General features: G+C 45.8%; 1 protein-coding gene across 1 annotated transcript in view; it reads left to right on the top strand.

Moving 5' to 3' along the window:
• Positions 1-12,850, top strand: part of eif2ak3 (eukaryotic translation initiation factor 2-alpha kinase 3) — a 63,517-nt gene that overhangs the window by 31,522 nt on the left and 19,145 nt on the right. Inside the window, exons 7-9 of the mRNA XM_067981901.1 lie at positions 1,076-1,213; positions 6,785-6,907; positions 11,466-11,689. Of these exons, the coding sequence (XP_067838002.1) occupies positions 1,076-1,213; positions 6,785-6,907; positions 11,466-11,689 (485 nt within the window). The remainder of the gene's footprint in view (positions 1-1,075; positions 1,214-6,784; positions 6,908-11,465; positions 11,690-12,850) is intronic.

Below are 12,850 nucleotides of genomic sequence, written 5' to 3'. Positions count from 1 at the left end.
AGGCCATTCTATGATTATTAAGTCTGAGAGGTGATCTTGTAGAGATATATAAAACCATTAAAGGAATGGGAAAAGTAAACTTGCAATATTATCAGCTGGTTATGCACTGTCGGCAGAGCCTTGCCTGAATTTGAGAGATTCATGTAGGACCTGTCGAATAATTTAAATAAAGCTTGTGTACTGCCAATTTTCATCCACCCCTGAACTCCAATCCACCACAATATGAACCATGCCCAATTTCTGCGACCCATGAACACCAAGTGTGAGGCTCCGCTGCTGGGAAGAAACTTCAGAAAATCATAGCCCCTGGTTAAGATTCAGCTTCCAAGAAATGATGGAAGGATATGCTGGTAGGGTGGGAGGAGGCCCGTGTGGTGCATAAACACCGGTATGGACCAGTTGGGGCGAATGGCCTGTTTGTGTGCTGTAAATTCTATGTGATGAAATTTGATTTAATGGAAGGGAGCAAGGAATGCAGACAGCAGTGGAGAGCTGGTTTTGCTTTTTATACAGAGGTGGAAAGAAATGAGGAAATCCACAGCAGGCTGGTTAACTTTTGAAAGAGTACGGTATGATTTCAGCTGTGCCCCCTTGTTGGTACTGATGAAGAGCCACGCCTGAGTTATGCTCCGTCTTTCTGCTTCAAGTGCTAACTGACTTGATGTATTTCTGGTGTGTTTTTCTAATTTGTGATTTTAATATAGAATCTTGTGAATTTGTGACCACTACAATTTAACAGTAAGACACTCTGTGAATTTTGCAACCCGCTAAACTCTTGTATTGTAATATCCCTAACATTTCTGAATACACCCATCCTTTCTCCGAAGGTTGTGAATCTTTGGAATTCTCTCTCCCAGAGGGCTGTGGATACTCAGTTGTTGAGTATGTTCAAGATTGAGATCGATAGATTTTTGGACACTAAGGGAATCAGGGACTTGGACATAGGGCAGGAAAGTGGAGTTGATGTAGATCAGCCATGATCTTATTGAATGGCGGAGCAGCCTCGAGGGCCATATGGCCTACTCCTGCTCCTATTTCTTAAGTTCTTACGTTCTTTCGCTCTCTGTTATTCCAGGCATGTACAAGGGACAGCTGTATATGCAGTCGTCTGTTAGATTATGCGACAAATTCCCACTGATGGTGCCAGCAATTGAGGACCAAGGGGACAATGCAGTCACCTCTTTGCCTAACATAAGATGGAAGCCTCTAATCCGTAAGTTACTTCAGTACTGAAGCACGACTTGAACCGTTTGACGTGCATTTGAACCTTGCTTTTCCCAGAAAATGCAGCTATTATCACTTCAGAAAGTCAACGCTCTTTTTTTCAGTGCGCCTATTACACATTGATCAGATAGAACTTATAGCACAGAAACAGGCCATTCAGCCCAACAGATCGATGCCGGTGTTTATGCTCCACATGAGCCTCCTTCCACCCTTCTTCATCTAACCCTATCAGCATATCCTTCTATTCCTTTCTCCCTCATGTGTTTACCCAGCTTCCCCTTAAATGCATCTATACAATTCGCCTCAACCACTCCTTGTGGTAGCAAGTTCCACATTCTAACCACTCTCTGGGTAAAGTGGTTTCTCCTGAATTCCCTATTTAATAAATAAATGTAATAAATACCCAGCATTAACTTCTGTGACCATTTAAATCTACTTAGTCTGAGATGCTAAGTTTTCCGAAGGTATCTTAAAGGGAAAGCTTTTGTTTTTTTCTGGGGTGCACGCTGCTTCTCGCCAGTCTTTCCATAGTCTGGGTATCAAAAATGGAAGGTGCTGGAAGTATACTAAGTCCATCAGCATCTGACTTTTTCCAATGAAATGTTAACCTGTGGAAGAAATGCAGTCAGAACTAATCGTGGTAGACAATGGCCGGAAATTAGCGAGTCCAAGTAGGTAGTGAGTGTGAGAAGCAGTGAAGTTGTCAGTGTTTGATTTTTTTTATTCCTTCATGGGATGTGGGCGTCGCTGGCGAGGCCAGGATTTATTGCCCATCCCTAACTGCCCTTGAAAAGGTGGTGGTGAGCCGCCGCCTTGAACCGCTGCAGTCCGTGTGGTGAAGGTTCTCCTACAGTGCTGTTAGGAAGGGGGTTCCAGGATTCTGACCCAGCGATGATGAAGGAATTGCGATATATTTCCAAGTTGGGATGGTGTGTGACTTGGAGGGGAACGTGCAGGTGGTGTTGTTCCCATGTGCCTGCTGCTCTTGTCCTTCTAGGTGGTAGAGGTCGCAGGTTTGGGAGGTGCTGTCGAAGAAGCCTTGGCGAGTTGCTGCAGTGCATCCTGTGGATGGTACACACTGCAGCCACGGTGCGCCGGTGGTGAAGGGAGTGAATGTTTAGGGTGGTGGATGGGGTGCCAATCAAGCGGGCTGCTTTGTCCTGGATGGTGTCTAGCTTGAGTGTTGTTGGAGCTGCACTCATCCAGGCAAGTGGAGAGTATTCCATCACACTCCTGATTTGTGCCTTGTAGATGGTGGAAAGGCTTTGGGGAGTCAGGAGGTGAGTCACTCACCAGAGAATACCCAGCCTCTGACCTGTTCTTGTAGCCACAGTATTTATGTGGCTGGTCCAGTTTAGTTTCTTGTCAATGGTGACCCTCAGGATGTTGATGGTGGGGGATTTGGCGATGGTAATGCCGTTGAATGTCAAGAGGAGGTGGTTTCTCTCTTGGAGATGTTCGTTGCCTGGCACTTGTCAGGCACGAATGTTACTTGCAGTAACATTGAAACTTGAAATTAGCAGCAAAAGAACTCCTCGTGCAACACCTGTACCCCCCTCTCCACAATTAGTAGTAGTTTGTGAATCAGACTCATCCTTCCCATGCTGGCTCAACTTCCCATTCGTTTGCTGGCTGCATCTCCCCTACCACACCTCCTCTCTTTCCTCCCCACCCCCCCCTGCCAAACTGGCTGCAAGTCCTGTACTCACCTCACCTTCCAGCTGCCAACCTCTCCCCTCCTCCGGGCTGAAGTCCCTCTTCAGCTGTTACCCTACTCTGCTTCATTTCCCCTTTTATTTTATAGTAACTCCCACTCCCTGACTGTATTTTCCGACCACGCTGGCCGGCTGACATTCTCCTCCCCCTCTCCGTGGGTTGGCTGGCTGTCCCGTGCCTCTATCTCCTTCCTCTGCTTCCCCACCCCTTGCACTGAATATTTCCTAGACAGACATTGTTCACTGAACAGTGCCGCTTCCCATCCACCCCATATCCCATACCCTGTCCTAATTTTTTCTTTTATCACTAATCCTCTAATTCTGATTTACGTGAAAAAAATCATAGAAAATTCGGGCCTGCTCCGCCATTCAAAATGATCATGGCTGATCGTCTAACTCAGTACCCTGTTCCTGCTTTTTCCCCATATCCCTTGATCCCTTTAGCATTAAGAAATATATCTATCTCCTTCTTGAATACATCTAATGACTTGGCCTCCACTGCCTTCTGTGGTAGAAAATGCCACAGGTTCACCACCCTCTGAGTGAAGAAATTTCTCCTAATCTCAGTTCTAAATGGCATACCCCGTATTCTGAGACTGTGACCCCTGGTTCTGGACTCCCCAGCCATCGGGAACATCCTCCTTGCATCTAGTCTGTCTAGTCCTGTTAGAATTTTATATGTTTCGATGAGATCACCTCTCATTCTTCTAAACTCTAGTGAATATAGGCCTAGTCGACCCAATCTCTCCTCATACATCAGTCCCGCCATCCCAGGAATCAGTCTGGTAAACCTTTGTTGCACTCCCTCCATGGCAAGGACATCCTTCCTCAGATAAGGAGACCAAAACTGCACACAATACTCCAGATGTGGTCTCACCAAGGCCCTGTACAACTGCAGTAAGACATCCCTGCTTCTGTATTCAAATTCTCTTGCAATGAAGGCCAACATACCATTCGCCTTCCTAGCCGCTTGCTGCACCTGAATGCTCGCTTTCAGTGACTGGTGTACAAGGACACCCAGGTCTTGTTGCACCTCCCCTTTTCCCAATCTATCACCATATTTTTATTCATAATTTTTGGGTCTGATTTCATTGTCTTTGTGGACTCAGAAAAGATAAAAGTTCATTCAACTAATAAACTTCAGTTTGTCACTTAAAATTGGGGGCAGGGGGCACCACAAGTGCTACATAGTAGACATAAATACGCTAGTATAGGAATAGGGGTAGTCCATTCAGCCTCTCGAGTCTGTTGCGCCATTCAATGAGATCATGGCTCGCTCAGGATTGTGAATCTTTGGAATTCTCTATCCCAGAGGATTGTGGATGCTCAGTCGTTGAGTATATTCAAGACTGAGATTGCTAGATTTTTGGGCACTTAGGGAATCAATGGGTATTGGGCGAGAAAGTGGAGTTGAGGTTGAAGATCAGCCATGATCTTATTGGATGGTGGAACAGCTCAAGGGGCCTTATAGCCTACTCCTGCCCCTACTTCTTATGTTCTTATGGCTGATCTGTATATCAAGTCCACCTGCCTTGGCTCCATATCCCTTAATACCCTTGGCTAGCGAAAATCTATTGATCTTTGATTTAAAATTATTAATTGAGCTAGCATCTACCGCTTTTTGTGGGAGAGTGTTCCACACTTCTACCACCCTTTGCGTGAATAAGTGTTTCCTATCTTCTCTCCCGAATGGCCTGGCTCTGATTTTAAGGTCGTGTCCCCTTGTCCTAGACTCCCCCACCATTGGAAAAAGTTTTTCTTTCTCTACCCTATTAATTCCTTTCAAAATTCTAAAAACCTCAATCAAATCACCCCTTAGCCACCTATATTCCCAGGGAATACAAGCCTAGTTTATGTAATCTCTCCTCAATTTAACCCTTGGAGCCCTGGGTAACATCCTGGTGAATCTGCGCTGCATTCCTTCCAAGGCCAATATATCCTTTCTAAAGTGCGTGCCTAGGTCTGTACACAGTACTCCAGATGTAGTCTAACCAGAGATTTGTGTATAGACCTTAATTTCTGACTGTTTGCGTGTGCACATTGGCAGCATAAGATAAACACATAACATAGGTCCCTTCAGCTTCCACTTTGCTGTTCAGTCAGAGACACTTTTTTCGGTGGGTGGGAGGAGGAGGAGGGGAAAAGAACAAGGATTGGGAAAGGGATCATTGCACTAGAGGAATCAGTGTACTTGAGGAAGTGGAAACATCTTCAGACTTATTACTTTTTAAGCCACTTCTAACGTGAACAGGGTTAGTATCTGACTTGCAGTGCAGAGGGGTGGCTGCAATTGCCACACTGTCCACGAGGTGGCAGTGTTGCACCGTTCTTCTCAGATACATTTTTAAAGAAAGAGTTGCATTTATATAGCACCAATGTAAGGAATCTTACAACACCAGGTTACAGTCCAACAGTTTTATTTGAAAATCACAAGCTTTCGGAGGCTTTCTCCTTCGTCAGGTGAGTGTCGGGTTCCTTGAAAATTACCGCATATATAGTCACAGAACAATGCCTGGTGATTACAGATAATCTTTCCAACTGCCCGTTATCAAGGCCATCAAATGAATTGAATAGTGTTCAGACAGAGAAACATTAGATACCAGACTACTGAATATACAAACGGCCAGAACCAAAGACAGAGAGGGGGAGAGAGAGAGAGAAACATCCGAAAGGAAGAGAAAGAGAGAGAATGACCCGTTGTATTAAAAACAGATAACTTTTTTTTCCCGCTGGTGGGGTTACGTGCAGCGTGACATGAACCCAAGATCCCGGCTGAGGCCGTCCTCATGGGTGCGGAACTTGGCTATCAATTTCTGCTCGACGATTTTGCGTTGTCTTGTGTTTCGAAGGCCGCCTTGGAGAACGCTTACCCGAAGATCGGTGGCTGAATGTCCTTGACTGCTGAAGTGTTCCCCGACTGGGAGGGAACCCTCCTGTCTGGCGATTGTTGCGCGGTGTCCGTTCATCCGTTGTCGCAGTGTCTGCATGGTCTCGCCAATGTACCATGCTCCGGGGCATCCTTTCCTGCAACGTATGAGGTAGACAACGTTGGCCGAGTCACAGGAGTATGAACCATGTACCTGGTGGGTGGTGTCCTCTCGTGTGATGTTGGTATCTGTGTCGATGATCTGGCATGTCTTGCAGAGGTTGCCGTGGCAGGGTTGTGTGGTGTCGTGGACGTTGTTCTCCTGAAAGCTAGGTAATATGCGGTAATTTTCAAGGAACCCGACACTCACCTGACAAAGGAGAAAGCCTCCGAAAGCTTGTGATTTTCAAATAAAACTGTTTGACTATAACCTGGTGTTGTAAGATTCCTTACATTTGTCCACCCCAGTCCATCACTGGCACCTCCACATCATTTATATAGCACCGTTCAAGACCTCAGGCAGTCCCAAAATGCTTCACAGCATTTGAAGTGTAGTCATTGTTGTAATGTGGCAGCAGCCAATTTGTGCACAGCAAAGTCCCACAAACGGCAATGTGATAATGACCAGATGATCTGTTTTTTAGATGTTGGTTGAGGGATAAATGTTGGCCAGGACGCCGGGGAGATCTCCCCTGCTCATCGAATAGTGTCATGGAATCTTTTACGTCCACCTGAGACGGCAGATGAGGGCTTCGGTTTGACGTCTCATCCGAAAGACGGCACATCCGACAGTACAGGGCTCCCTCAATACTGCACTGAAGTGCCAGCTAGATTATGTGCTCAAGTCTCTGGAGTGGGACTTAACCCCACGACTTTATGATTCAGAGGTGAGAGTGCTACCACTGAGCCAAGGCCGACTAAGGAAGTCAAAAAAGTTAGCCAGGAATTGTCATTTAAAGTTTGCCTTTTTTTTTTTAAGATTCACCGGCTAGAACACCAGCATTAGTTCGGTCCGATGAACATGATAAGTGCCTCAGTAACGACAGACTCTCTCACGAGGAATACAGTAATGGAGCTTTGTCAATTTTGCAGTATCCATATGGTAAGTGTCATGCCGTCATAACTTTTATAACAAACCAAGCATTTTTTTCTTGTGAAGTGTGTACTACAGTTAGGAACAGGGGGAGGCCATTCAGCCCCTCGAGCCTGTTCCGCCATTCGATTAGATTGCAGCTGATCTGTATCTTAACTCCATTTACCCGCCTTGGTTCCGTAACCCTTAGTACCTTTGCCTAACAAATCTTTGTCAATCTCAGTTTTGAGATTTTCAATTGACCCCCAGCCTCAACAGTTTTTTGGGGGGAGAGAGTTCCAGATTTCCACTACCCTTTGTGTGAAAAAGTGGTTTCTGACATCACCCCTGAACAGCCTAGCTCTAATTTTAAGGTTATGCCCCTTTGTTCTGGACTCCCTCCACAAGAGGAAATAGTTTCTCTCTCTCTACCCTCTCTTAGATTTATGAGGATGTTGCCAGGACTGGAGAATTTTAGCTATGATGACAGATTGGATAGGCTGGGATTGTTTTCCTCAGAACAGAGGAGGCTGAGGGGTGATTTGATTGAGGTGTACAAAATTATGAGGGACCTAGATAGAGTAAATAGGAAGGACCTATTTCCCTTAGCGGAGGGGTTAATAACCAAGGGGTGGAGATTTAAAGTGATTGGTGGCAGGATTAGTGCGGAAATGAGGAAAAAAATTTTCACCCAGAGGGTGGTGGGGATCTGGAACTCACCTGTCTGAGAGGGTGGTAGAGGCAGCAACCCTCAATTCACTGTTTAAAAAAATACCTGGATGTGCACCTGAAGAGCCGTTACCTGCAGGGCCACGGACCAAATGCGGGAAAGTGGGATTAGGCTGGGTGGCTCTTTTCTCACCCGGCACAGACACGATGGGCCAAATGGCCTCCTTCTGTGCCTTAAATTTTCTATGATACCCTATCAGTATTACACAACTTACAACATTTAACTTACAACAAACTGGTTCCCTGTTATATTTTATTCTCGAACTACTAAATTCTAACTCCCATCTCTATCAGTAACCATGCTTTACAGATGTCCTCAATTTTAAGATGCTTTGCAGGCATGTGTACAGTTTGTGCTTTAAAGCGTGGGCATGAAAGGCTTTTGTTTTACATCTTTATAGTCTTGGGGCTAACAAGTTTTGGTTAGCCCTTAGAATACAAAACCTAACGGTACAGTTGCATTATTGGAAGGTAATCATTTTAAGTCTTTGTCCAGCTTTATTATGGTAAGGCCCTATAATAACATCCGTTGACCTACATTGGCTCCCGGTACAGCAACACCTTGATTTTTAAACACGAGAACATAAGTAGGAGTAGGCCATGCGGCCCTTCGAGCCTGCTCTGCCATTCAATAAGATCATGACTGAACTTCTACCTTAACTCCACTTTCCCGTCCGATTCCCCAATTCCTTTGATTCAGTGTCCAAAAATCTATCGATCTCAGTCTTAAATATACTCAACAACTGAGCATCCACAGCCCTCTGGGGTAGAGAATTCCAAAGATTCACAACCCACTGAGTGAAGACATTTTTCCTTATCTCAGTCCTAAGTGGCCGTCCCTTTATTTTAGGTAAGGAGACCAAAATTGTGCACAGTACTCCAGGTGTAGTCTCACTAGAGCCCTATATAATTGCAGCAAGACCTCCTTACTCTTATACTCCAACCCCCTTGAAATAAAGGCTATCATATCATTTGCCTTCCTAAATGTTATTAAATCCCTCCGTGGCCTCGCTCGCCCCTTCCTATCTCTGTAACCTCCTCCAGTCCTACCCTCAGATCTCTGCGCTCTTCCAATTCTGGCCTCTTGCGCATCCCTGATTTTTCCTCACTCCACCATTGGCAGCCATACCTTCAGCTGTCTAGGCTCTAAGCTCTGGAATTCCCTCCCTAAACCTCTCCGCCTCTCTACCTCCCTCTCCTCCTTTAAGACGCTCCTTAACACCCACCTCTTTGACCAAGCTTTTGATCACTTGTCCTAACATCTCCTGATGTGGCTCGGTGTCAAATTTTGTTTGATAATCGCTCTGTGAAGCGCCTTGAGACGCTTTGCTACGTTAAAGGCATTATATAAATGCAAGTTGTTATTCATGCCCAAAGAAGTGTGTTAAGATTGACGTGTGGGTGTTTCTGCCTCTCTTTTATGCCCCCTCCCTTTCCAGTTTTCTCCCATTCTCTCTCGGAGCTGACTCTCAATTGGAGTATGCAGTTCCCTGAGTGCCAGTATCACTTGCTCAGTGACTATTATTCACGTGGGCCTAGACAGCATTTTCCAGCAGGAGTTTTAATCTTGCTGTGGCTCTTTTTCAGTTTCCAGTCATGTTTGTACTCTGACTTAACTACTCCACTGCGATGTTGAGAGTAATGTTACTGGACAATAATAAGGAAGCCTGGATTAATAATCCAGAGAATGCAAGTTCAAATCCCACCATAGCAGTTTGAGAATTTGAATTCAATTTAAAAAAAAATCTATAAATAAAAATCTGGTATCAGTAAAAGTGACCATGAAGCTGTCGCACTGTTGTTAAAAACCCAACTGGTTCATTAATGTGCTTTAGGGAAGGAAACCTGCCGTCCTTATCCAGTCTGGCCTCTCGCACACCAATATGGTTGACTCTTAACTACCCTCTGAAGTGACCTAGAAACCCACTCAGTTACATCAAATCAGCGGTTCAAGAAGGCCCACCACCACCTTCTCTGGGCAGCTAGGGATGGGCGATAAATGCCAGTCTGGCCAGTGCCGGCCACATTCTGACTGAATAAATAATCCTGTGCTACTCGTTACCTTCGGTAGAACAGCAGAGGGCACTAGGAGGCAAGACTTGATATTTTTTGCATTTGTTTTTAGGAGTGAGTGAGCACAGTAGCTGTTCATATAGGTGTGCTGACACTGGCACTGATTGTACTTCTGGGTAGAGCATAGGCTATCTGGTGTTCTGTCTTTCACCTGCTTTGGCAGGGGCTCTGATCAGTATATTGAGCACGGCAATCCAGATGGGAGTCCCAGATCCTCAGGAAATTCTCATGATCACAAGCGGAAAGTTGATCGTCTTCTCCCATGCACAGATCTCCAATTACAAAAATCGGCACTGGTTTAAATATTTAGGCTTTGCAGTGGGAAAGGTGGAAATCTGGGGCTACGCATTCAGGCGTGTATTGGTGGTTCTGCCCTGCAGTTGATAGAATCACAAAATGATACAACACCGAAGGAGGCTATTTGGCCCATTGTGCCTGTGCCAGTTCTTTGAAAGAGTGATCCAATTATTCCCACTTCCCTGCTCTTTCCCTGTAGCTCTGCAATTATTTCTCCTTCAAGTATTTATCCAATTCCCTTTTGAAAGTTGTTACTGAATCCACTTCCACCACCCTTTCAGGCAGTGTATTCCAGATCATAACAACTGTATTTAGAAAAAAAAAAAATTTCCGCATCCTCCCCACCCGTTTCTTTTGCCAATTATCTTAAATCTGTGTCCTCTGGTTACTGACCCGTCTGCCAGTGGAAACGGTTGGTCCCTATTTACTTTATCACAACCCCTCCATCAAATCTCCTCTTAACCTTCTCTGGTCTAAGGAGAACAATCCCAGCTTCTCCTGCCTCCCCACATAACTCCAAGTCCCACATCTCTGGTTGCCACCAGTTGCACGAGGCCTGCGTGTCATGGAATCGGTGGTGAGGGGTCATCAGTTTAAAGCCCTTAACTGAGGGAGGAGAGGGGGCTAGGAGGAATTTCTTTGGATTACAGAATGCTTTCCCACAGGAATTGGTTAAGACCATTGCTTCTTTTAGGGGAATAGTGGAAGCAGAGGAAGGTACAGGACAATGGGGAGAGCAGGGCAGTGGGATTACTTTTGAATTGCTGTAGCAAAGAGGCAGCACAGACACAATGGGCTGAATGGCCTCCTGTGTGGTAAACCTCTGCAGTTCTACAGAAAGTGGGATTAGGCTGGGTGGCTCATTTTCGGTGGGCCGAATGGCCGCCTCCTGTGCCATAAATTTTCTGTGGTTCACAAGCACAATATGAATGCTTTAACAACAACACCTTGCATTTATATAGCGCCTTTAACGTAGTAAAATGTCCCAAGGTGCTTCATTGGAGCATTATCAAACAAAATTTGACACTGGGCCACGTAAGGAGATATTAGGACAGGTGACTAAAAGCTTGGTCAAAGAGGTAGGTTTTAAGAGTGCCTTAAAGGAGGAGAGAGAGGTAGAGAGGCTGAGAGGTTTAGGAAGGGGATTCCAGAGCTTAGGGCCTAGATAGCTGAAGGCACGGCTGCCAACGGTGGAGCGATGAAAATCGGAGCTGCGCGAGAGGCCAGAATTGCGGGAGTGCAGAGATCTCGGAGGGTTGTAGGGCTGGAGGAGGTGACAGAGGTGTAGGGTGGGGCGAGCGAGGTCATTGAGGGATTTGAACACTTTAAAATTGAGGTGTTGCTGGACTGGGAGCCAGTGTAGGTCAGGGAGCACGGGGTGATGGGTGAATGGGACTTGGTGTGAGTTAGGATACGGGCAGCAGAGTTTTGGATGAGCTCGAGTTTAAGTTACTCTACCCGATGAACGCCTTTCTGTTTGTGTTGCCAGACAGTGGTTTTTATCTGCCTTACTACGGGAAAGAGAGAAGCAAGCGCGACACCCAGATTTCCATCAGACTCTTCGACTCCTCGAGGATGAAGAAGAAAGTCAAAAGGAAAGACCCTGTCCTTCTGCTGGAGTGGTGGAGGGAAATTGCTGGTACCATCCTCTTCTGTGTCCTTGCAACCACCTACATCGTTCGCAAGCTCATCCGGCACCCGGCTTCAGACAGAGTACGTGCTGCAAGTGAATCTGTTTGTAAACCTTCCAAAAATATTTGGCTTTTAGTTAACTCACGGACTAGTCCGCTCTGGATAAGTATTTACTGTTTTATATTCAGGTCTAGCATGCTAGTGCATCCAACCCTATTGTATAGAATCCACAGTCATTGAAAAGTATTCTTACTGTTCCCAATGCGACCCCTCTTAAGTAATTTCTGGATTCTGTCTGTAGCCAGTTGCCGCTAGTTACTTCTGGAAAACCATTTTATCACTTTTTTTTAAAAAAATGAACGGCTCAGTCAAGGTAAGTTGGTAGGTTGTTGAGAATGCATGAGGTTCTAGTCCTACAGAGACATCTTTGAAAGTTCTTATTGAAAAATAATTTCAATGATTGGGGGGAGGGGAGAATCAAAAACTTGAATGGATTCTTTTTGACTCCCTTCGTTCTTGGTCTGTGTGGGTGTCGTGCGGCTGGTGCTTGGGTTTGGCCCTCTACCCGCCGACGTGGCCTAGCCCCTTCCCTATCTCTGTGACCTCCTCCAGCCCTACAACCCTCAGGGATCTCTGAGCTCATCCAATTCTGACCTCTTGCGCATCCCTGATTTTCATCACCCCACCATTGGCGGCTGTGCCTTCAGCTGCTTGGGGCCCTTAGCTCTGAAATTCCCTCCCTAAACCCCTTTGAGACGCTCCTTAAAACCTACCTCTTTGACCAATCTTTTGGTCGCCTGTCCTAATATTTGTCGTCTGATAAGCGTTCCTGTGAAGCGCCTTGTGATGTTTTACTACATTAAAGGCACTGTATAAATGCAAGCTGTTGTTGTTGAATGCTGTTTGAACTATCCCAGCATTCATGCTTTACAGGAGAGCTCCTTCAAAACAGGACCTGAAGTGTACCTGGGTCCACGCCCAAGCAACTTGTGAACAGAGACACAGGAGAGAATTTGGAGAAGTTTTGCCTTTTAATTTCCCGCCCATATTTTCTCTCCTACCCAAACCTGCCTCTCTATTGATGGTATCTGTGGCTGGGTGGTGAATGAGTGGCTGTGGGGAGACGTCGGCAGCTTTCCACGGCAGCGTCGTTGTCGGGAGCTAGCTGTGCGGTGAGCTGCAGCAGCAGACAGTTGACTAGTACAAAGAAAATACAGCCGCATGTAGTTTATCAAAGGCACA

Source organism: Heptranchias perlo, chromosome 1 (genome assembly GCF_035084215.1).
Source record: "Heptranchias perlo isolate sHepPer1 chromosome 1, sHepPer1.hap1, whole genome shotgun sequence".
Classification (NCBI taxonomy): Eukaryota; Metazoa; Chordata; class Chondrichthyes; order Hexanchiformes; family Hexanchidae; genus Heptranchias; species Heptranchias perlo.
This window is presented reverse-complemented; position numbering and strand designations above follow the sequence as displayed.